The sequence below is a fragment of the Schistocerca gregaria genome, chromosome 7, assembly GCF_023897955.1.
Source record: "Schistocerca gregaria isolate iqSchGreg1 chromosome 7, iqSchGreg1.2, whole genome shotgun sequence".
In the NCBI taxonomy this organism is placed as follows: Eukaryota; Metazoa; Arthropoda; class Insecta; order Orthoptera; family Acrididae; genus Schistocerca; species Schistocerca gregaria.
This window is the reverse complement of record NC_064926.1, coordinates 209,115,818-209,142,068: the sequence shown is the minus strand read 5'-3', so window position 1 is coordinate 209,142,068 and position 26,251 is coordinate 209,115,818. Positions and strand designations below refer to the sequence as shown.

General features: G+C 41.1%; 1 protein-coding gene across 1 annotated transcript in view; it reads left to right on the top strand.

Moving 5' to 3' along the window:
• The window catches only part of LOC126282354 (uncharacterized), a 696,553-nt gene that overhangs the window by 566,436 nt on the left and 103,866 nt on the right, over positions 1–26,251 (top strand). The window contains exon 4 of the mRNA XM_049982011.1: positions 12,246–12,351. Within this exon, the coding sequence (XP_049837968.1) occupies positions 12,246–12,351 (106 nt within the window). The remainder of the gene's footprint in view (positions 1–12,245; positions 12,352–26,251) is intronic.

Genomic DNA, 26,251 nt, shown 5'->3' with positions numbered 1-26,251 from the left:
CTATGTCGTCTGTCCAGAACTGTTTGGCAACGTGATCAGAACTGAGCCACGTTTCTTCGACATTTATGCTACGGATGCCCCTTAAAAATCGGCATCACCGTGCAGCCACATCATCCTTCTCCGTCAACAGCTTTTGCAACAGAAATGTCCATAGTGAAAGCCGAGGATGTATAAAACTATGGACTAGGATGTGCGACTGACTTGAAAAATTCCTGATTCTTTAAGGCCTGAGCGTCGGATGTTCCTTCCTACGATGATAATCGTAAACACGACGACGAATAGCGTTCTGTGCAAACGAATCCATATTGGTAATCCGCTTATCCATATACGGCTCTTTTTCTCAGATGTGTTAAGTTTCGGTGGTTCTTCACCTTCATTTTCTTTGTCGAACGTTTCCTTCCCAATCTTCGCAACAGTGTTTTTGTTTATATTCAAGGCTGCAGCAGTTCTGTCAATCACCGTGGTAACGGAGAGCAGGTGACCACCATTACATTTTTCATTCTCAAAGTAGACACTTGCCTCGCAAACCATTTCTCTTGATCGCCCTTGTATGACAATCCTCTGGCCAAGAGAACGACGTCAAACTTTTCCAGTTATAACTTTCGACGAACTTCCCGCAGACATCTCCCAGCACCAGACAACGAATAACGGAAACAACGAATAACACAAACTACGAATAACAGTAAAGACAAATAACCGTAACGGTAACAACGAATAACGGTAACAACAAATAAAAGAATAACGCCTATACGCTGATGACCTCGGCGTCGAGCGCAGGTAGTAAGAATAACTCCTTACAACCGCAAAAACGAAAACACAGGAAGACACGGAGCGCAACGATCAAACAGGACAGCAGGCTGGCTATAACTGAAGCACACTGCAAACAGGAGGTGTTTTTGTGTGGGAGGCTTGGCAACATCAGAGATTTTCGGCAGTTGCAGTACCGTGGTATTGGCAGCAAGTCACCCGGGCCTCCCGCGTGGACTTGCCCTCCCTTCCACCCCCACGGCCTTCCTTCCACTTCCGTTCTAGCTGTTAATCCTAATGTAATTTTGGACATACTATTGTAGTAATGGTTTCGATGTCTGTTCTTACAACCCAAAGAAAAGATAGTCTTTCCCGCCTGATCTCCACAGAAATAGATGTAAACCTCCTTGATTACAGCCGGTGCAGAAGCTTGCGACAATTCCCATAGGTAAGTATAAGTGCAGCTATTGAATAAGCCAGACTCGTGTAGACTGAGTGTGGTTTGAGTTTTGAGGAGCAGGAAGCATTGCGTCAAATAATGCAAAGTTGTACGTCTTCTTATTTGCTCCCAGTCACATTGCTCCTCTGTTGTCAGACCTCTGTATAGGATACGGCAACAGTCTGTTTTTGCTAGACACAAGAGTTACACGAAGCACCGGAAAAATCTAATAGAGATTTAAATACTGGACTTTTAGTTGGCTGTCTTAACACTTGACCCTCTGAGTGATAAAAAACAATATGTCGCTCGGTAGTCCTCCTGCCAGCTAATCATATTTCTCAGAGACTCTACATGTCCGCAGCGTCTTGTCACGATGTTTGCCTTGTCCATACGATGATTTGGCATACCCAGTCAATGGACTGCGAGTTCTGTACTGTGATCGTTAAGTGCCACAGAGCAAAGCGTTTTTGCTAAGTTTCTCCAAGACTGCATCCAGACAGAGATGCGCTGCTGCTACGCGCGCAGGTTCGAATCCTGTCTCGGGCATGGATGGGTGTGATGTCCTTAGCTTAGTTAGGTTTAAGTAGCTCTACGTCTGGGGGACTGATATCCCATAGTTCTTAGAGCCATTTGAACCATTTGTCTATACCCTCTACTGATATTAACCGCGTTTGTACCTGTCTGAAAATTAATAAGGCTAACATAGTTCCTCCGAACTGTTTAGTTGGCATACTAGCTGGTCGTTGCATCGTTTTCCTTCGTAAAAAGTGAGCTCACAAATCGCACTGTGAAGAGAAAAAGCTTGGCCGTCCTCATACCTAATGGGTTCCCCATTTCTTTGGAAGAATTTATTATTTCGTGATAATAAATTATAACATTTGAAGAAGAGCTCAAACTTTAAAAATTGTGTTTGTTTTGTATTCCTAATTATAGAACAATAAAATAAATGTGTAGTACCGAATACAGCTATACTTTTAGAATGACAGGTTCACATCTCTCGCTATATAGTCTCCATTACAAAACCGTTTATCAATCGAGCTAAATCTCGCCAACATACTACGCAAAAGTAAATTGACACTGTTCCGTTTCTTGCTCAGTTATTATTGGTTTTTCTGTCTTGAGATTACTACAAATAAAGAGTATTTTTCACTAGATGCGTTTGGCTTTGATTTATAAAGCACCTTCTTTGGACATTCTAGAAATATGTAAACATAATGTGTCTATACATTTTGGTATTTGTAGATTAAAAATTGTATTTCTTTATACAATTTGCGTACAGTTTACTTACTGTGTTTCTGACTCTTGTTTACATATTCTGTAATCACTGCTTTTTTCTCCTTTGTTAGCGGAGGTTGAGGTCAAAAGAAATTTATTTGCACGTTCACTATTGCGAAATTTTTTCCTTGTTTGAATCCACTTTTCCTTACGCTTCACTGATGTGATTTCCATGTCATCTCACTTTTAAAAACTTCGCAGGACAAATAGTGCTTCAGTTTCACGTGTTGCGCACCCTGCTCAGTGTGTCGTTTATTCATTTGTTTCCCGTGTAGATTGGATTACTAGCCTGTGAATGCAAATTTTTTTCCACCTCAAACACCGCTAACAACGAAAGTAAAAATCATTGGTTTGAGAATTTGTAAACGAGAAGCAAAAACGCCGAAAGTAAATTAAAAGCCAATTTTATGAAGAACTGTTTTTTTAGCCTATGAATACGAAAATATGTAGACACGTTATGTACCTGTGGGTTGTAAGAACAGACATCGAAACCATTACTACCATAGTATGTCCAAAATTACATTAGGATTAACAGCTAGAACGGAAGTGGAAGGAGGGCCGTGGGGGTGGAAGGGAGGGCAAGTCCACGCGGTAGCGACTGACAAAATAAAGATCGCTGCTGTGTGCAGTAGAGTGAGCAATAACATCTATGACGGTTTAGTACGTGTCCAACCTCTGACCGGTGTAAACGACGAAGGAATTTCGTCCACGAAATAACGTAAGGATTTGTCTACCACTCTCCGTGTACCGTTCATTACTTACGCACTCCTGCTGGTACCGCGTTTACTAAATATCCATATATCAAGACTTATCACAGAGGACGCTTTATTAACTGGAGAGAAACGCACCCGGTGCATAATACTCTTTATTTGCAGCAAGGTTAAGACGGAAAACCAGTTATAATTGATTGTAATAGCTGCTGGGGAAGCTGACCACGCAAACAAACATATTACAAACATGCTCATGACATTATTATAAATACGCCACGTTTCGAGTGATCATGCACACATTATTAGACGAAAGCCATCCGCGAATCTTATCAACTTACATAGACTGAATAAAACAAATAAAAATCAGACATGTTCCACCAAAGAATGTCAGACTAACAGCGGATGTGTGAACCCAACAAATCATTTATATCTTTCGCACGGTTGTAGTACATTGCTGTAACAATAGCGGCACTAATAGGTTGCACAAGTCTAGCGTTTTCGACAAATCGATGTTGAAAGTCTTATGATTCCGATGAATACTGTACGAGAGCAGAAGTCTCCAAGCAGCAGCGTTAGTACAAGCGGCTTAGAGTTCAGACTGGAGTTACGTTCGTATTGCGTTCGAGTCCCATCGTTTTCTTTCTTTTTCTCCTAACTTTCAACAAAGCTCTACACTACACGAATCACGTTTCTCCGCAAAGGAACAGTACCGTCGTGGGGCGATGTAATTGCGATATCATTTGGAATCGCGATGAACTGAACCCTTACTTCTCGATACATTCGTCCGGTATCACAATAAAGTCATACCCGCTTGGAACAAGGGACGCTGTATATACGGCACCCTTGTGAATGTATCGGTAAATAAATATTCATTTCGCCACAGTCCCTTATTACACCTCAATTACACCTCGCCAGGTACGTATCACAATAATTATCAACACTGTTACTGCTACTTTCTCAAAAAGTATGATTCGTTGTAGAGATGAAAATGTTTGGTCGAGCGTTATAAAACGAAAATGAGTAAAAGAAAATAGTATGAGCAAAGGGAGTAGAACAGACTTGCAGCTGCGTTCTTTAGCCGGTTGCGATAGTGCCTATGCTTACTACCTGGTGCAGTCTTACGGTATTCAACAGGCTCGCAAAATTTTTCATTGTTCTGTACCAGCATTCGTTACATCTAACCACAACAATATTGCGAATCCTTACAACTTAAAAACATGCCTGTAAGACAGAAACCGTACAAGAATGTGAAACTTAGAGGGTTATCCTAAATGATGGTCCCATTTTCAAAAATTCGTATGTATGCAAGTACAAATCGAAAATGAACAAGCCTTATAACAATGAAAAGAGGACGTTTCAAAGATTTTGGCGGGCGGCGGCAGGCGGGCAGTAATGGTTTCAGAAGCGGCCGGCAGAGTTCGCGCTGCAGTAGGGCTGTCATTCCGTTTCACTCGCAGTTGTGAGTGAGATGGAGACTGTGGAGCACAAATTTTTCTGCGTCCTTGAGTTCGCGAAAAGTGAGTTGCAAATTGCAGTGCAGCAGACATTTCGTACTTTATTCGGTATTCAACCAACAACTCGAAAAACATTAGCCGTTGGTTTAAGCAATTTAAACAGATTTGGAGTGTGTGCATAGGAAAAAGCATAGGCCGACCGCGTGTATCGGGATTGATGTTCGACGGATTCAAGGATGTTTTGTGCGCAGCCCCAGTAAGTCTACCAATAGAGCCAGTCGAGAACTTGTAATACCACTACGAACTGCATGGAAAGTTCTGAAATGGCGCTTGCTGTGCAAGCCCTACCGATTACAACTTGTGCAGCCTCTCAACTCCAATGACAAAGAGAAATGTCTTGCCTTTTTGTGGTTATGTGCTAACAAAGATGGAGTATGACATATTTCTACAGCGTGTAGTTTTTAGTGATGAAGAGACGTTCCAACTTGGTGGAAAAGTCAACAGGCACAATGTTCACATGTGGGGATTGGAAAATTCACATTCACCATTGTAACACGAAAGAGACTCACCGAAGATCAACGTGTACTGTGCCATATCCCATACAAAAGTTTATGGACCATTTTTCTTTGCGGAAAGAACAGTAACAGGAATCAATTACCTGGACATGTTAGAACAATGGGTCTTCCCTCAAGTTATAGAAGATTCCCAGGACTTCATTTTCCAACGGTATGGCACCGTGATATATGAGGCTTCTTGAATGAGTCCCTTCCTCAGCGCTGGAGCGATCGTAGGGGACTCGAGGACCTGTCTCTGCACTTCTGGCCACCGAGATCTGCTGATCTCATATCCTGCGACTATTTCTTGTGGGATTATGTGAAGGAAGCTGCTTATGTCTCGCCTCTACCAACCACTCTAACGATCTGCAGAAGTGGATCACTGCTGCCGTGCATTCAGTAACAGCAGATACGCTTTCGCGCGTGTGGGACGAATTTAGCTACCACGTCGATATTTGCTGTGAAACTAACGTTGGCCACATTGAACATTTGTAACATTGTTCACGTTTCTCATTATTAAATAATTATTAAAAACTAATTAATTATAAATTATTAAATTTATTAAACTGATGTCGAACATCATGAAAAAACTTTTAAACTTTCTCTTTTCATTGGTATAAAGATTGTTCATTTTGGATTTGTACATGAATAAATACGAAGTTTTGAAAATGGGTCCATCATTTAGAACAACCCTGTATAATACAGCCAACCTGTTTGCAACAACATTTTTCTTAACCTGATGTCGACATCGTACATGGCTATCTTCATCAGAGAATCCAACCAATTACGTAAAAGACTAGAAAACCATTAACACAGGGAAAAACCAAGAATAGGTGGTTATTATATCGAACGTATTTATGAGGAAACTGTGATTACATGAACAGATTTAAAAGCAAAATGTTCTTGTCATATATAATACTTCATAAGAAGGTAATATTAAACCATATAAAATTACAGGCATTGAAACTGACGAAAGGTTGGCAGTTCTCCGTAATTATTGCTATATGGCGTAGCACATAATACGCCAGTAAGGGCTGTAAGAGGAAACAGTCACTGGAAGTGGCATCTGGTTAGAAGGCTCACAGGCCTCTGATTGCTTGTATATATCACTTAATGCAAAAGTATGTTACACGCAACATACTGGTTTGATATATGCATCCAGAGAAAATAAATATATATCTTAACACAACCAATTGTTTTTTCCTTTGGTCCCACGTTTATATAATGATGGCCGATTTAAGCTGCATAAGTCATCTTCAGAACTAAAACAGAAATAATCTTGTTCTTAATAAGTCCTACCCATTGACAATATGGATTGTACAAAAAGAAAGGAGGAAGACAGAGAACATACCTTAAAAAATTCGTTACTTGTTCTGCAAATGCATTGTGTGTCATTAAAACTATAGTATGTTCTGTGATACTACTGTTTAAGGTAGAGACAAACGCAAATGTGTTAGAGGGTACAATGGTGAGCACAGTTACGTCATTAAATTTGTCGTTCAAAAATAAAATTAAGCAGAATACATCACAAAAAGAAATTTGGAATTTGAAATGTGGATAGTAAAAGAATTTCACAACTGATAATCATGAAAAGTGGAGAGCATATATATCAAAGGATAACATGCGAACACATTCGCGCTCTGTTTACCATCAAACTCACCTCTCTCACACGACTGTATCTCGTTCACACCCACAGGTCCATTGCTGGAAGTCGCTCATATCCATCGATTCCCACTCGCCCATTCTTATCCATTCATCACACCGTCATTATCACTTTGTGTCTTTTTAACTGTCACTGTCTCCTGTCTCACAGCCACAGTCCTTCTGTCTTGCTACTAATGTCTCCTCTCTCTGTCACTGTCTCGCTCTTGTTCTCTCTTACTGCAACTATCTCATTCATTCCTTTCCACTGCTGACGTCTCTTCTCACTATCAGTACCTCCCTCTTCCTCAATGTCAATGTAGTAGGCTCTGTCTCTCATTATAACTGGCTCTCACCCTCTTCCACATTCTCCGTATCTTTATTCCACTCTCACTGGCACTGTCTCCTTCACTCTTTCCCTCGCAGTGTTCTGTCATGGTCAACTATATTCAACTGCCACTACGTCCCTCTCTTTTTGTCACATTGCCATTGTCTTCTTCACTCTTCCTATCCCGCAACCACTGTCTATTATCTTCCAGTAGTTATTAAATTTCCCTCTCTTTCCCACTACTACTGCCTCATCCTATATCAGCAGAAAAAAGCACGAATATGTTCGTGTGTCACAATTTTTGGGAAAATTTTGAAGTGCTGAGGAGAACAGAATGAGACAGCTGGTACACAACTTTTAAAAAATTTTGTTTGTGCCTCAGTACAAAAACATAGTGTTCCCAGAACCCTTCTGATGATAACGGAGACACTTCACAGCATATTTTTCCACTCTACGTCAGTTTACAAACTAAATTTTTCGCCTCACACTGGATTTTATGTGCATATTTTTACCTGTAGAGGCAGGGTAATGTTGGACCTTTGTGCTTCGGAAACGGATAAAGATATCACGAAAGTTTTCAAGGGTGTTCGAGATCAGTATCTTGGGAATATCTCTTAAAAATTACACCCGTTTGCTGCCAGTAGCCGTCTTGGAATCTGCAGCTCAGTTTTAGTGCCCATAAACCGTGTTTTGGGGTATTTCTCGATAACGGATAATGATTTTTGAAAACGGGGAATAACATTCCTAGATAAATGCCTAGAGGATATAACTTCAAAATTTCAGAAATTTTATGCGGTTATTTATTATTTATATTTTGCTTCACACAGGATTTTACATGCGTATTTTACGTATACATGTAAGGTAATTTTACCATCTCGGAAACGGATGAAGATATCATGAAAATTTTCAAGGTTGTGAGAGATTGGGATCTTGGGAATATATCGTAAAAATTTCACCAGTTTTCTGTGCACAGCCGCCTTGGAAACAGTTGCTCGATTTTACTAATAAAATGTCATAAATGTGATTTTTTAATGTTTTCTAAGGAACCGCCGATAGATTAATAAAGATTTTTGAAAAAGGAAAGACGATACTTCTACATAAATTCCTAGAGAATTTACCATTTGAGCAATTTTCTGTGGTAATTTATTATGTAGATTTCGCCATATACCGGATTTTACTAGTGTATTTTAGGCAACTTTGAACTTTACTATCTTGGAAATGGATACAGATAGTAAAGAAATTTTCAAAGTTGCGATCTTAAGAGTATATTGTAAAAATTTCAGGCATTTGCAGTGCACAGCCGTCTTGGAATCCCCTGCTCGGTTTTGGTACTTAAAACTGGAAAAAAATCTTTTTGGGTTTCTCTAAGGAACCATCTGTGGATTAATGGTGCCTCCATAAGATCCTTCAGGCCCACTGTAGACCACATCAAATACAAAATGAATCAGCATACTTGCTGTATGCAGTGCTCCATAAAGTGTGCAACAGTCATACTTTGACTCTCTACTGTAGGATAGTTACAGTAAGGCGATTTCTGAAATGGAATTCTCCATGCGTCTAGTTTCAACTACCAGCCCACGTTCAAAGATTGTCAATTCCTGTAGTACGGCCATTTTCTCATTGGAGACCTTTTCACGTCAATCACCTGAGTGCAAATGACAGTTCTGTCATTGTGCAATACCTGTGATACCTCGTGTACGGAAACTACCGCCATCGGTGTAAGTGCGTATCGCTATCTCGAGACTTTTGTCACCTCTGTGCATTGAATTGTATGTACTGTGTCAACATTGCAAGTTTTCCTGGGATATTTCTGTATTATAAAAGGGCCATGACTAATGCAAGAAACGCGTGGCACTACTAAGGAACAAAAAATATCACACACAAAAGGTAGCAACCCAACTGCATTAAACAATACACCATGTCAGTAATATAAGTATCAGCGTGTTACATATCTAGCCTAAAGGGAAAGAACTAGACACCTTTGAAACACTAAAAATATACAAACATCAAAGAAAACAATTTGAATCCTAAATGACAACAAAAGTGACACCAAATACAGTAGTATCATATCTGATTTTAGAAGGGAACCGCATTATTAAATTTCGACACACACACATAGTCTCCATTCTCTCCTTACCTTTTATCTAGAGTTATGAAGTTATTTGTATGTTTTCGCGATATTTTCTAAATGAATAATTGACTGGCCTGACCCACAAAACACAAAAGACCCACCCACATACAAACAGGGTTGTATCCCTGTCAGCTTGAGAGAGTATATATGAAGGGCTTATTTCAATATTGGTATAAGGCCATTACCTCCACGTTTGTAATTATAGTGCTTCTGACATGACTGATCGAAACAAACAGAAAGAAAGTTCCATCTCTAGCAAGAACCCATATGCTTGAATATTTCTGGTATTTCAACTGCAGATTTTTCAACGTTCATTTAACTTTAGGACTCTGTATCTTAAAATGAACAAAAATGGACTTGTACCACTACTGAAATAATCCCTTCATATATTTGTTAAAATTACAAAGATTATATCTGTTTGCAAAAACCAACCTGTTACTTCAACATGTACTCAGATGTAGCAAGTAATAAATGTAGTCTTAACACTCTGTCATAATCAAAACTTTGCTCTCCTGGCACTCCCTATGCCTTCTCTGTGAAACTTTCTGTCTCTGTCTCTCTCTCTGTCCTAATATAACATAGTGATAATAAGCAAGAGTTCTTCAAATATAAATATTGACAGTGTTGTTAACATAATTTTTACACCGAAAGATTCTAACATTTCACCCTGATTGCTTAACAGTGTACAGAGAAATGTTGTTGTTGTTGTGGTCTTCAGTCCTGAGACTGGTTTGATGTAGCTCTCCATGCTACTCTATCCTGTGCAAGCTCCTTCATCTTCCAGTACAGAGAAATATGTCACGTGAACTAGACAGGAAAGAATTTATGGCCACTGGAGATATTTCCACTTCATTCTTATTCACCTACCAACCAAAGATCTCCACAATGCTTTGAGAATTGCCCTGAAATGGGGTCTTGTCTGTCTGTGTATTATTTGCACTTATTAGATTCTAGGTAGGAGTTTTGTTACCTCTATGATTACAAAGTGTGATAGTGTATGTGATGCAAGACGAGAGTGAAAGCAGGCTGGGACCAATGGAGATATTTATATTTTATTTTCTCATTTATAATTCTTTCTTTCATCCAGTCAGCCATAGATCCCAGAAAGATTATGAGCCTTGTACTGAAATAGTTTTTTGGTTTTCTGTACTATACAGTGCCACAGACTACTTCATAGACGTGACACGATACATACGTGCCATATTAATCCACCTGATGATGGGCTTTTAATCCACCTAAATGCGTTTTGGAACAGAGTAAACAATGACTGATGACGGCACGCGTGTTATTTCATGCGGTATCAGTAAAAGCCACGGCACAGTCTAACGAAAAATTGTCACATTTATAGCCAATATCTGAAGTCAAATATTCATTCCCTGTCGTAATGAGCATTACATCGTTGGGTGGTGTAATCATGGTTATGATTAACTGAAACTGGCAACCAGAGTTACTGTTTTGGTATCAAACATGAGAACTTGTTACATTCCGTTCGTGAAGTATTTGAATTAGTTATGTAAAGACGTATGTAGTTCAGTGCTGTTGGCTCTCAGCGTTCAAACTCGAAGATAAATTTCAGCAACAAGGATTAAAACATTAAAGTGTAAACCCTTCAAGAGTTCAAGAAAGAACAGACAGCATCTGGGTCAAAGATGTGAATCGTTTCTCTACTTTGGGAGCAGTAGAGTCTGAACAAAAAGTGAGACAAAGAATTTGCATTGATGTTTCACTTATTGTGATAAAGCTAATTGTTTCGAATGGCTGTTGTAATGGGTTCTTCAATACTGCCTGTTCAATTACTTATCTTCAAACAAGATACTGATCATTATTTTGTATTTAGATTCTATTGTGTCCCACGTCTTATCTATTATTCTATAATTAGCACTTACTTTGTTTGTGCCATGTTGGTCTCGTTGTCTTCCAAGGAATATGATTCTGGTCCCAGCTCGTTGCCCTTGTACCAAGAAATGTTGAAAGATGAAAGGATTGTTATTCAGATAATGTCCCATAGCTATACCAGTAAGTGCAGTTTCTCAACTTTGAAAGAGATATATTCTTCAGTATTTTCACACTCAGCACTTACATAATACTTCTGCTTTCAGCAGTACTACAAAACATTATCACGTCACCCTGCAAGAATTCTTCTGCCAAGAGCGTCCATTACACAACATTCCCACCACGTCTCTGACCCTCCCTCTCAACAAACAAGAACAGCATTAAGACACAGAGATCATTATCAATAATAATCACTGGTACAATTTCGAAGAGTTTAATGAAAGAAAAATACATGAATTTAAATGAAATCACTCAACATTAATTTCAATATGCAGGATATAAATGTTTAAGTATGGAATAACTGTCTATGAGTGTGTTCTCGTACATATCGACATAGCTTATCATCTGAAAAGATCGATACACAACGGTATCGTGCGTTTCATCTCATATTATCGCCATGAATGCATTACACTATCAGGGGTGAGATACAACAATAATAAAAGAATTAAGTAGAGGTATGAAAAAATTGTTTTGGTATGAGAGTCCGCTGTATCATCACTTGAAAGTTTTAGAAAACTTTATATCTAGTTTTTCTCAAAAGAGCTGCATTGGAAGAGTACGTGTATGTATCAGATTTCTTACGTCCTAAATACTTAGTTAGCTCCATTGCTATATGCTTGGGTGAACATATGTACGGGTGTGTGTATGTGTGTGTGTGTGGGTGGGTGGGTGAACATATGTACATGTGTGTGTGTGTGTGTGTGTGTGTGTGTGTGTGTGTGTGTGTGTGTGCGCGTGCGTAAGAGAGAGAGACAGCGCGCGACACAGAGAAGATAAAGAGAGAATGTGGTTTTTTATGTAGATGTATAAAATAAAAATGATAATCTACTGCAAAAAAACGTATCTTTAGTCAAATTATTTAGAAATGTAAGTTGTTTATTACAGATTTTAAATTTTGTATTTCTTTCTAACAGAAATACACTTCACCGGCAAGAACGCAGTTTCGACGAAGATACAACAGAGCATCACCAAGATGTTGTTGCTAATATCCACCGTCTTCGTTCTCCTCAATCTGCCGAGGTAAGATCATCTTTTGAGATAATTGTGTAATGTTTATTACACTAGAGGTTAATTATTCAGTACCACGAAAATCACTGAAGTTGTTTTGAGCGAATCATTGTGGGACAGCAAAGTGAGATAAAAAGTAGGTCCCAATGTTATCATTTAGACATACCGTTAGCACCTCTCTGAATGTGCACACAGTAATCCGCTAGATGTCATCACAAACTTTCTTAATATGAAATGTATTCGCAGTTGCAAATATGGACGACAATCAGCTTCATAATGGAATGACGACAATGAAAATTTGTGCCAGACACGGACTTGAACCCGAATTTCCCGCTTATCAAGGACACCTTACCATTAGGTTATCCGAGCATAGCTTAGGGCCCAGACCCAAACTTTTACTTCGTCAGCCATGTGTCTATTTCCTGCACCCGTACGTTCATTATGTATTTTACCGTGCAGGGGAGACATTTTAATTGAAAGTCCTTGCCCGGTGTTGGCGGATATTGCAGTGTAACAATAATTTGCATTCACGTCCGAAGTAACGCTGCACTGCACTTCCGAACAACACAGGCACTGCAGTATCTTATTTATCCGCCGACAAGGCTGCAGGGGACTTACAATTAAAATGTATCCCCTGTATCGGAAGATACACAATGGATGTACGAGAGCAGGGAATAGACACATGGCTGAAGGTATGTGGAAGTTTGGGAGAGGCGACCGCTCGCGAAAAGCGGGAAAACCAGGCGTGATTCGGCCCAAATTTTCATCGCCTTCATTCCATTATACAGCTGACTGCTGAGCATATTCGCAGCTGTGAATACATTTAATGTATTTCATAACAGCTGTAGGCGCTGCATGTCCGTAGGAAAATTGTATTGTACTTCTCGTTAACATAGGTGCTGCGATATCCAAGTTTCTCATTGTACTGTTACGCCATGGATCACGCCTGCCAGCTTACCTTTTACTATATGACGTTGCTGTAGCTACAACGTCCAACACTGTGGAAGAGCTGTGAATTGTCTCAACCGTTAGCTTCTGTAGTACACAAGTGCTATTGACGGAGAATACTTTTTTACTGATACGTTTATTATACTTCTACTTATTTTATATTTAGGTTTTGTTTGTTTATTAAAAGAAGAAATTGTGTAGTGTAAGCTCCAACAAAGCATTTCAAACTTTCCTCTGTCACTGTTGTCACATTATTTGTAGATATCACGTTTCACTTATAAGCAATACGGTGACTGTTCGTCTGCGGGTTACTGAAACGAATATGTTGTTCTTTACGGTTTAATACATGATTTGACAATTCACGATTTATAGTACGAGGGGCGTTTGAGAAGTATGTGCAAAAATAAAAACTACTTACGTGCTTGGGATAAACGTTTTTTTTTTATTTTTCGACATAGTCTCCTTTTAGACTTATAGACTTCGTCCAACGATGTTCTAATTTGTTCATCCCTTCCGAATAATAGGAATTGTTCAAGTCTGCAAAATAGCTATTAGTTGCTGCAATCACCTCCTTGTTTGAATAAAATCTTTGTCCACCAGCCATTTGTTCAAATTGGGGAACAAATAGTAGTCCCAGGGAGACAGGTCTGCAGAATAGGGGGGATGTGAAACAAGTTGTAATCCTATTTCCAATAATTCTGCGACCACAGTTGCTGGGGTGTGTGCTGGTGCACTGTCGTGATGGAAAAGGACTTTTTGCGGTCCAATCGCCGGCGTTTCTCTTGCAGCTCGGTTTTCAAACGGTCCAATAACGATGAATAACCTGCACCTGTAATAGTTTTACCCTTTTCCAGATGGTCGATGAGGGTTATCCCTTGCGCATCCCAAAAGACAGTCGCCATAACCTTTCCAGCCGAAGGAATGGTCTTCGTCTTTTTTAGTGAGGATTCTCCCATGGTAACCCATTGTTTAGATTGTTGTTTGGTCTCATGAGCATAGTAATGTATCCATGTTTCATCCACAGTGACGAAATGACGCTTAAAGTTTTGCAGATTCTTCGGATTCTTCCTGAACAGCTGCAAACCATACTTGCAACACTTCACACGATTCCGTTTTTGGTCAAGCGTGAACAATCGCGGAACCTATTTTGCAGATAGCTTTCTCATTTCCAAATGTTTATGCTAAATATTATGTACCCATTCATTCGAGATGCCTACAGCACTAGCAACCTCACGCACCTTAACTCTTGTGTCATCCATCACCATATCATGGATTTTATCAATGATTTCTGAAGTCGTAACCTCCACAGGGCGTCCAGAACGTTCAGCATCACTTGTGCCCATATGGCCACTCCGAAAATTTTGAAACCACTTCTTTTCTGATCGATGGTGCAGAATCACCGTAATGTTTATCAATCTTCTCTTGAGTCTTCTGAGGCGTTTTACCTTTCATAAAGTAATGTTTAAACATCACGCGAAATTCTTGTTCATCCAATTTTTGACAATCACTCGACTTCCTTGATTCAACGAATGCCAAACACAAAGAAAGGGACCAATATGGCTGAAACTTCGTGTGTGCTCTTTCCAAAGATGCTACTAACTAAACATGACCTCGACACGCGCCGGTGGCGCCATCTCTCGGACTTCGCACAGACTTTTCAAATGCCCCTCGTATGTCCCTGCCAGCACTGTGTTTTGATTTCCAGAAACAAATGTTTGTAGTACGTTCCGATAAATCTACGTACAGTTTCACCACAAGTACACTGAACTCAATTCAAATTCCATGCCCGCATTTTACTATGTTCAACGTTTGCCAGTCTCAAGCTTCCACTAAATTACTTGTTATTAATAACGTAAATTGTTGCTATTGAGTTTGTTATGAAATACACAATTAATATCATTCTTAATTCCTCAATTATTTACCATTATTATTATTATGAATAATATCAATTATTATTATTATGAGGTAATACTTTTTTGTGTGTGTGTCGTTCTTGATCAGATGCAAGAGAGGGCCTTGAAAGGTTAGGCTAAATACACAATAAATAAATAAATTTCTCTCTAGCTGAATGTCTGAACTTGTTGACTGCTTCAATGACTCACCACTGGAAGTCACTCATGCTGTTCCGAACTGTTAGCAGGAGTCGGCTACATAGATCAGTGTTACTAAAATCAGCGAGAGATACTGTTATTGGAAGAGTCATATGAGCTAGTGTAAAATATATACAACTCAGAGATTCGCAGAAGGGCATCATCGACACAACTACAAAAAGAGGACTGACAAATTCATGAGGCAGCTAGCAGCTAGTTCTACACCTCACTGTTCGAAACCTGTATCTATTCGCATTAGAAAGCAACTAGTTGAGTTCTGCAAATGTTTACCGAAAATTATACGAAACTGCAAGGCTTCTGCTTGACTCACTAGTATTAGAACTAAAAATTGACTGAAGAAAAAACGTATTCGGTTTTTTAACAGTTGCTCTTATTAGTTGCTGTTTGCCCCGTAGTATATTGGTTCTCTTTACGTAGAAAGACACCTATAAACGGGTAGACTGCTGGAGCTAAGTTCCCCTGAAGGCAGAAAAATCTCTCTGGAATCTTTCAACAAATACTGGGCCGCAAAGCCATAAATTTTAACTGTTGCAAGTGGAACGTATTCTCTGTATATCTTACACCGCATGATAGAATCACTTCATCACATTCTCCCACTGTAATTGAACGATCAAAAAGGAAACTTTGAGGAAGCAACGATGTTATTTTTAATGGCAAAAGTTTTTGGTAGATGAGGGATCTGGTGGAACTGATAGGATGGATTCGATCGGTAGAGAACTAATTGGACCGAGAGAACAAACGAGGTAGTAGGCGAGCTGAACTCGCCAGCAGAGAGCGAACTGATTGCTTGCAACGAGATGCCACAACTAAAGGTTACCGTTAGGCCGGTGATGTACATGAGGTCTGTAGTATAGTTACTGTACAAGTTGGAGCTGAAACTTCGGAGTAACTACTTGATAAAGGCTTCAAACACTCTGACCAAAAAAGTCCTTAATACTGTTCTGTTTCATTTTGAATATTCGCATAAGTTTATACTTTAAAGAATGCAATGCGTACATAACCAAATGTCTCTTAACACACATGTAGTCTGTATCTCACTGTCCATTACAGTCTGGCAACCCACGATGAAAACAAAGCACGACGAAATGTAAAACGACTGGCTAACATAAGTTACAGTACGAGTTTTGCAGCCGTTACAAAGAAAACAATAGTTGAGGAACACTTAAAGAGTTTGAATCTAAATGGAAATAGAACACAGATCCTTATCTGTATGCCGCAAGGTTCTTATCAATCGGTCTCTCTGGGCATGATTTGTATTCAGAAATTCAATTTAGCCAAGACCTCTCGACTGGTTTCCACATAGCGCACAAGCTTTTTTGAATGTCTTGTGCATACCTTCTGGAAAACCGCTGCTAGCGGAAATGATATTGGCACAGAACTGCTTTCCCCCTGCAGAAGACTAATTTCCAAAACGAACCTTTTGTTCTACCACCAATAAATGAATTAGGCTTAAATTTTAAACGCTTCTCTAAACGTTCGACATGAGAACTGTTAAACTTACTTTGTTTCTGGATAATTTCTTAAACAGATTTTAAAAAATAAGAGCAAAGATTATAGAACTGGCAATGCGTTCAGTTAATCCGTTCTTCAGAAAGAACTGATTTGTTGGATTTCTCTTTTATTGTTGGATATCTGAACAGACGATTATATTTCAGTGCCGTTAAAGGTGAAGCCCACTGACGTGGTTCCATTAAACGATTTCTACATTCGAGCATCCTCTCGACTTACAGTTGGCTTGATAATGAATCCTATAAGCAGCTATACTGAGTGTCTGTTGCTTCCCAAATGTTTACACGTTTACACTAATCAACCCAAGTACACTACGCAGGCAGAAATATGTCACGCAATGTTTTTCATTAATATTCGCTATATGTATTGTTTAGAGACCAATCATAAAGAAACATCAGTATACTGGGGAAGCAACAGTAGTCACGGAATACACTATCTGGTGAAAGGTATACGGACACCCTTATGCCATACGGAATTGAACACTAGAAGTTGTTGTTGTTGTGGTCTTCAGTCCTGAGACTGGTTTGATGCAACTCTCCATGCTACTCTGTCCTGTGAAAGCTTCTTCATCTCCCAATACTTCCTGCAACCTACATCCTTCTGAATCTGTTTAGTGTACTCATCTCTTGGTCTCCCTCTACGATTTTTACCCTCCACACTGCCCTCCATTGCTAAATTTGTGATCCCTTGATGCCTCAGAACAAGTCCTACCAACCGGTCCCTTTTTCTTGTCAAGTTGTGCCACAAACGACTCTTCTCCCCAGTTCTATTCAATACTTACTCATTAGTTATGTGATCTACCCATCTAATCTTCAGCATTCTTCTGTAGCACCACATTTCTGAAGCTTCTATTCTCTTCTTGTCCAAACTATTTATCATCCATGTTTCACTTCCATGCATAGCTACACTCCATACAAATACTTTCAGAAACGACTTCCTGACAATTAAATTTATACTCGATGTTAACAAATTTCTCTTCTTCAGAAACGCTTTCCTTGCCATTGCCAGTCTACATTTTATATCCTCTCTACTTCGACCATCAGCAGTTATTTTTCTCCCCAAATACCAAAACTCCTTTACTACTTTAAGTGTCTCATTTCCTAATCTAATTCCCTCAACACCACCCTACTTCATTCGACTACATTCGATTATCCTCGTTTTGCTTTTGTTGATGTTCATCTAATATCCTCCTTTCAAGACACTGTCCATTCCATTTAACTGCTCTTCCAAGTCCTTTGCTGTCTGTGACAGAATTACAATGTCATCGGCGAACCTCCACGGATTTTAATACCTACTCCGAATTTTTCTTTTGTTTCTTTTACTGCTTGCTCGATATACAGATTGAATATTATCGGAGATAGGCTACAACCCTGTCTCACTCCCTTCCGAATCACTGCTTCCCTTTCATGCCCCTCGACTCTTATAACCGCCATCTGGTGTCTGTACAAATTGTAAATAGCCTTTCACTCCCGGTTTTGTACCACTGCCACTTATAGAATTTCTCTAAGTCTACAAATGCTAGAAACGTAGGTTTGCCTTTCCTTAATCTTTCTTCTAAGATAAGTCGTAAGGTCAGTGTTGCCTCACGTGTTCCAACATTTCTACAAAATCCAAACTGATCTTCGCCGAGGTGGGCTTCTACCAGTTTTTCCATTAGTCTGTAAAGAATTCGCGTTAGTATTTTGCAGCTGTGACTTATTAAACTGATAATTCGGTAATATTCACATCTGTCAACGCCTGATTTCTTTGGGACTGGAATTATTACATTCTTCTTGAAGTCTGAGGGTATTTCATGTGTGTCATGCATCTTGCTCACCAGCTGGTAGAGTTTTGTCAGGACTGGCTCTCCCAAGGCCGTCAATAGCTCTAATGGAATGTTGTCTACTCCCGGGGCCTTGTTTAGAGTCAGGTCTTTCAGTGCTCTGTCAAACTCTTCACGCAGTATCGTATCTCACATTTCATCTTCACCTACACCCTCTTCCAGTTCCATAATATTGTCCTCAAGTACATCGCACTTGTATAGACCCTCTATATACTCCTTCCACCTTTCTGCTTTCGCTTCTTTACTTAGCACTGGGTTTCCATCAGCGCTCCTGATATTCATACAAGTGGCTCTCTTTTCTCCAAAGGTCTCTTTAATTTTCCTGTAGATACGAGGGCCCAAAAAAGGAGGGCGTAGTACTGAGTTGTCAGTAGAGAATCGGTCGGTCAGGATAGCTCAGCGACTTCGGACGTGGACTAGCCTTTGGATGTCACGAAAGTTACAAATAGATCACGGGAATTTCTCAGCCCTTCTAAAACTGTTCACGTCAGATGTTGGAGATGCAACTGTGAAGCGGGAGTGTGAAGTAACGGACACAGCTGAACCTAGACGAGCAAACCTCATGTTCTGACGAACAGGGAAGGCCTGCGTGCAGCCTGGTGACGTCACATTCTGATAAACGAATATGTATCAGATGTGCGCTGTAGTGAACGCTGCTGCAATAAGAATTTTAAGAACTTCGGAGATGAAATTTCATCGGTTTTTACGTGCTTTCTTCCCCTACATAGCCTTTTAACGAAACTAAAAAAAATATGTTTTCAGCATGTTAAATTTACTGTGAATGCGCATCTGTAGGCCGGAAGATACTCTGTAATTTTAAATTCGTTCTTTTTCTCTCACGGTTTTCATCACAATTCAGAATACACTAAATGTCATGAAAACAATTTACTTTCGCAGGAAATCTGTAATCGTTTGACAAGTTATTTACTAAAATTCCTTGCCAGTAGGGTTGGCCGAGTGGTTCTAGGCGCTACAGTCTGGAGCCGCGCGATCGCTACGGTCGGAGGTTGGAATCCTGCCTCGGGGATGGATGTGTCCTTAGGTTAGTTAGGTTTAAGTAGTTCTAAGTTCTAGGGGACTGATGACCTTAGATGTTAAGTCCCATAGTGCTTAGAGCCATTTGAACCAACTGTTCATTAACAACTACATAATAACACAATTGGGGTACAGATCCTGATGTCTCCATGTTAACAAAAATTCCACTGTCTTGAAATTTTATTTTCGCTTTGATATTGCTTAGCTAACTTCACACTTTTATTTATGGATTTCTGAAGTTTTGCTGCTTCCAGACGCATTATCTTTCCATCACACGATTCCCGGAAAGCCATTCGCGATAACAAGTAGTATGATAAACAGAGAATATTGATAGAACACTTTCTTCTTTATCCTCGATCGTTCGAGATTTACAGCTGAAATACATTAGTCTTAAATTTTAAATGCTTCTCTAAACGTTCAGCATTGAACTGTTAAACTTATTTTGTTTCTGGATAATTTCTTATACAGATTTTAAAAAATGAGGGCACAGATTATAGAACTGGCCATGGTTTCAGTTAAGTCGTTCTTAAGTAGGCAGCTCTACAAACAACACTTTACAGTTGAAGATATCTATGCGAAATCTATACCAGCATAACACCAATCACTATAACTATCCTTTGTCAATATAGTTACGTTAATGACAAACATTCTACAGCCAACTTCGCACTAATCTTGTCAGAAATAGTGTTAGGTACAAATGATCTTCGTACACATAAATGCATTTAAAAATAATGGAAAAATGTGGTACAGTGCAAAAAAATAACGCGTTATAGTTTTATCATCATTTACTTACCCATGAATGTTATGTAGACACCAATTCTTTTCTCGTTATTCCAACGAGCCAGCGATTTCTCAGTTTCCCGCATATGGCAAATCTGAACATGAGCACTTTGATTCCTCCTTGGGATCTATGAATTCTCTGGAAATAGGGAATACAGCACTTGCACCCGAAATACAACACTTCCAAGTAGCACACACTATCTACACAACTCAACAAACGGTCATCGCTTAGTGACGCCATGTTCCAATATGGCCGCTGCGCATAAGCCTGTGACTGGGTGCGTCGATCATTGCAGAGGGTGGTTGTAGAAAACCACATGAAATCAGTAGGGGGATTCACCCGTGAGTAACGAACAGCTACTAGCAGTTCAGCTAGCACAGTGCTTGTACTATGGGAGTTAAAGAGAATGGAGTACACCGGTCGAGCTGTTCCTGATGAGTTACATATTTCTGTAGTCAGTGGTCAGCGACTCTTCAGACAGTGTAAATAGTGACTTCACAGAACAGTGGATGACTGGAAACAAGCGATTGGGCTGGATTTGGCGAATACCTAGGGAATGTTGCCTGCCGTCATACGCCGTGTCAACGATGAAATACGGAGGAGGTAGTTTTACGATGTGGGGGTGTTTTTGGTGATTGGACTGTTGTGCCCTTATTCCACTTACGAAAACGCCATTACGAAGGTGGAAGATTTTCACACACTATATTAGTGTATGCTAATAAGTATCCGGTTACTTCTGACAAGGTAGTGTATGTATTAAAAACAGTATTTGCAAATATCTACAAGAGCCAAGTTTCGGTAGTAATATTCACAAGTCAATAGCATTTTATAAAGAATTTATGGTAATTTTACAGTACATGGTCTGTGATAGACGTGACAGAAAAAATTGAAAAATAAATTGGACAACACAAGTGAAACTGGAAGGACAACAGGTACGGGGACATTTGAAAGGAAGGAAGGTTTTAAACAGCTTTGAAGTAGAATGAGTGTGTATTGTCCATTGTGTATTGAACTGGGGACATAGAAACGACAGAGAGGCTTCATCCCCGCCGTAGCCCTGCGTGGCTCACAACCCAACAACAGGCTACAGCAGTCCACTCACCTCACCGCCGCCCCACACCGAACCCAGGGTTATTGTGTGGTTCTGTCCCCAGTGGACTCCCCCCTCCCGGGAACGTCTCATACCAGACGAGTGTAACCCGAAATGTTTACGTGGTAGAGTAATTATGGTGTACGCGTACATGGAGATAGTGTTTGCGCAGCAGTCGCCGATATAGTGTAACTGAGATGGAATAAGAGAACCTGCCCGCATTCGCCGAGGCAGATGCAAAACCGCCTTAAAAACCATCCACAGACTGGCTGGCACACCGGACCTCGGCACTAATCCACCGGGCCGATTCCTGCCGGGGACCGACACGCCTTCCCGCTCGGGAAGCAGCGCGTTAGACCGCGCGGCTAGCCAGGAGGGCTTCAAGTATAATGTACGAAGAGTACATTGGCAGCAGAGTACAGCATGGAAAAGTCACGTGGAAGCGGAAAATTAAACAAACATTCGAATATTTGAAACCTGGTCCTACTGAAGCGAAACATTTAATAGAAAGCAATGCCAGATGAAAGACGAGGGTAAAAGACTATGAAGTGTACGGACAGTTGTAATTAATCGTAAAAATTACAACATTTGTAACAATCATCTATTAGTCTGCGTGCGTGAAAGCGCAGAAATAGTATTTCTTTGCCTGATACTTGGGTCGTATCGCTTTAAGCAGTGTCTCATCTCGTTCAGAAGATGGCCGGAAGATACACTGAGGCAAAAACTCATGGAATACCTCCTAACATCGTGTCGGGCCTCCTGTTGCCCGGTAGTCCAGAAACGAATGGCTGAAAATAGTCTCCAAGTACCCGTAGACAACCATTTTCTGTCAATGATCGGTTCTTTGGGAACAGAGGACCCAGTCCATTCTATACAAACACTTCCCATATCATTATGGAGCCACCACTATCGGGCACCGATGTAGTCACGAGCTCAGAAAACGTACTTCAGGCGTTGTCGTGTTGTTAATAAAGGCACTAGCATCGGTCATATTCTGACATAGCCCGTCCGAACGGATACGTTCGTCGTACGTCCCACACTGATTTCTGATGTTATTTCATACAGTGTTGCTTGAATATTAGCACTGACAATTCAACAGAAACACCACTGCTCTCGGTCGTTAAGTGAAGACAGTCCCCCACTGCGCTAACCGCAGCGAGAGGCAGTGCTGTAAATTTGCTGTTCTCGGCTCACTATCGACACTGCGGAATATTGAATTCCCTAACGCTTTCTGAAATGGAATGTCCCTGCGTCTAGCTCTAACTACGATTCGGCCTTCAAAGTTTGTTAATTCCGATATTGCAGTGCCTGTGTTATTTTGATGACGATGCACTGCGGCGAATATAGCTGTAATGAAACGCTCGCGATAAGCGGGAATTCCGGGTTCGAGACCCATTCCGGCACAAATTTTCATTGTTCTAATTCCATTCAGCAGCTGATGTCAGCCATTTGCGAATTCATCTGACGTGTTTGTTAATCCCCGTTTTGCGGCCGTAATCAAGTCGTGAATCTTTTCACATGAATCACCTGAGTATAAATGACAGCTCCGCCAATGCACACTGCCCTTTTATACCTTGTGCACGCGATACAGACTCCATCTGTGTGTGTACATATCGCTATCCCATGATTTTGTCACCTCAGAGTATACAGTCGAAATGCCGTTGAAGAAATATGATTTTTGCGGCAACACACTCGAAGTCTCATTAATTATTCATTGTGCCACGAACACTTGAAGACGCACTTTGGCGACAGTGAGTTTGCTGTCAAATTCACAAGCGTTTTTATTTATTGTGATCGAATCCGGTTTCTTTGAAAATTGCAGGGTCACAAGATCTTATGATGTTTTCGCAGAACCACAACACAAGAAACCGCGACTGGTAATAGTAAATAAAAGAAGTCTTCGTGATCTAGATGGTGGATAAACTGTTGTCAATGTTAAAGATTGCAGATCCGAAGACATTATACCACAGCGTAAAAAAATGAGCGAGGCTGGAAATTGAGGAAGATAGCAAAACAGGACAAGAGAGAGAGAGAGAAGGGGAGGGGCTGGGGGTGAATCGTATAATGTAGAAGCTCATGGTGCTGTTGGGGAAAGGGGTCAGATGCTGATAGCTGTGGAGAGGCATTCTCTGCTTGTGAGCGGCCTGTGAAGGATACAACAAGGCCATGTGGAGACTATGGAGTTGTTAGACAGAAGCCTTATTGCAGCGCAAAGATTCCCAAATTGTGCTCCTCGGGAAACTGATATTCAGCGGAAAGTGAATAAGAGCTGCGGGAAAAACTATTGATAACATGGCGGTTTTTTTCTCGTGTATACGTTTTGACGTTACCAGTATTTTTTTTTCAAATTTTATTATGATTTCTGTGTTATTAGTTAACATTTAAAACTGAGGCAATCAATGAATAACACAGTCTTTTCTCATGTTCAAAAAAAATTATTCAAGATAAACAAGGCGTTCCTTCAAATTACGAAGGTTCTGTATGTATTCGGTCAGAGAAATAGTTTAGGAATCCCTCTTGTAGCGGAATAGAATACAGCAAGAAGCATGGTCCCCAAAGGCAAGTGCAAGCTGTTCCTGGAATTGATTGGTTCAAATAGCTCTGAGCACTATGGGACTTAACTTCTGAGGTCATCAGTCCCCTAGAACTTAGAACTAATTAAACCTAACTAACCTAAGGACATCACACATGCCCATGCCCGAGGCAGGATTCGAACCTGCGACCGTAGCGGCCACGCGGTTACAGACTGTAGCGCCTAGAACCGCTCGGACACCCAGGCCGGCTCCAGGAATTGAACTGGCTTTTTGTAAGCTATACAGTTGTCAGCAACTATCTGACTTTATTGGCACTACTGCCATTTAAAAATGTTGTCAGGTCGAGCAGAGACTATATTTTGTAGTTCAATGTTGGTAATTTTCTCAAGGAAAACATAAAGCTTTCGGAGATGTGCGTTTAAAATCTGACAGAGTTCCTTTGGTAAATTAAAATTCGACTGCGTACCATCCGTGTGGTACTATTGATGTTACTAGGAATGAAAAATGTAAGAGATTAGATTTCAATGATTCATCAAAGTCAAAGTCCAAAATGAGATTTCTATTCTGCAGCGGAGTGTACGCTGTTATGAAACTTCCTGGCAGATTAAAACTGTGTGCCCGACCGAGACTCGAACTCGGGACCTTTGCTTTTCGAGGGCAAGTGCTCTACCGTCTTTTTTTTCCCTTATAGTACGTTGCAATTGATCGTGGCGGACGTCCCCAGACGCCCGTTGAAATTCGTTATTGATCCATTCACTCAATTTTTTTATTACAGAGGGCAGCTAACCCTCTGACCGAACACGCTGAGCTACCATGCCGGCGTCCGTCTGAGCTACCGAAGCAGGACTCACGCCCGCTTCTCACAGCTTTACTTCTGCCATTATCTCGTCTCCTACCTTTCTAAACTCTACAGAAGCTCTCCTGCAAACCTTGCAGAACTAGCACTCGAGAAAGAAAGGATACTGCGGAGACATGGCTTAGCCACAGCCTGGGGGGATGTTTCCAGAATGAGATTGGAAGGTAGGAGACGAGATACTAGCACAAATAAAGCTGTGACGGGCGTGAGTCGCGCTTCGGTAGCTGAGACACAGTCCGGCTTTCGCCGCCGTGCAGTGCGGACATGTTGTTGTTTCCGCCTACGGAGCGTGCGCGCTCGCTGTTGTTTACATTTCAGCGGCCGTCACTTACGTGTCGCTTACGTGCACTAGAACCATGGCCAACCGTTTTCGAAAATAAAGATTACGATTCACCTTCTGCAAGGAATACGCACGACCAAAGGCCTTCCAAGTGGAACGCTTCCTACGCGACGTTGCTAAGATCCCAGCTTCCGACATCTTGGGCATCCATTTGTCCATATTAAACAGTACTGTGTACGTTAAAGTCGTCAGTGAATGACGCGGTATGTGAAAGAATAAACAAGACACCAACCATGGATTACACTTTTGCCACGCCGACGACAATGTCGGAGCGGTCACTGTCGACCATACCGGCTTAGGAATTGCGCACCATACGAGTTTTCGAACTCCCGTTCGAGCTTCCGGCGGAAGACGTTACATCGGCTTTCCGCCCCTATGGCACTGAACATGGCCACACTGCCGAACGCTGGGCGCAATTCCAAACGTACCCCGTTCTTAACGGTGTACGGCAGATCACCATCGACCTCCATCGCCACGTGCCATCTTACCTGCAAATTATCGGGTGCCGCGCGGTTGTCATATACGACGGCCAACCCAAGACCTGTTCCGGGTGCGGCAAAGAAGGCCACCTCAGATCTGAGTGTCTTCAGCGACGAATCACCCAATTGCCAGCCGCTACCGTGCCACCTCCGGCTCCGACGACGGTTTTACCGATCACCTACGCATCGGCGCTCTCTTCTCCTCCCACCAGCCGCCGCCCATCGGACCACGTACCGGTGACCCTACCAGCTGCTACGGATACCGCCGGCGCCGACACGTCGCGCTCAAAGCCTGACGCTACTCCGGCGCCACTACCAACAGCGACGAGTTCCGACACCCACCCGCCTGAACACATGGACGCCCCTTCATGTGACGTTCCCGCGACGGCCTTCCTCTCAGAGCGACG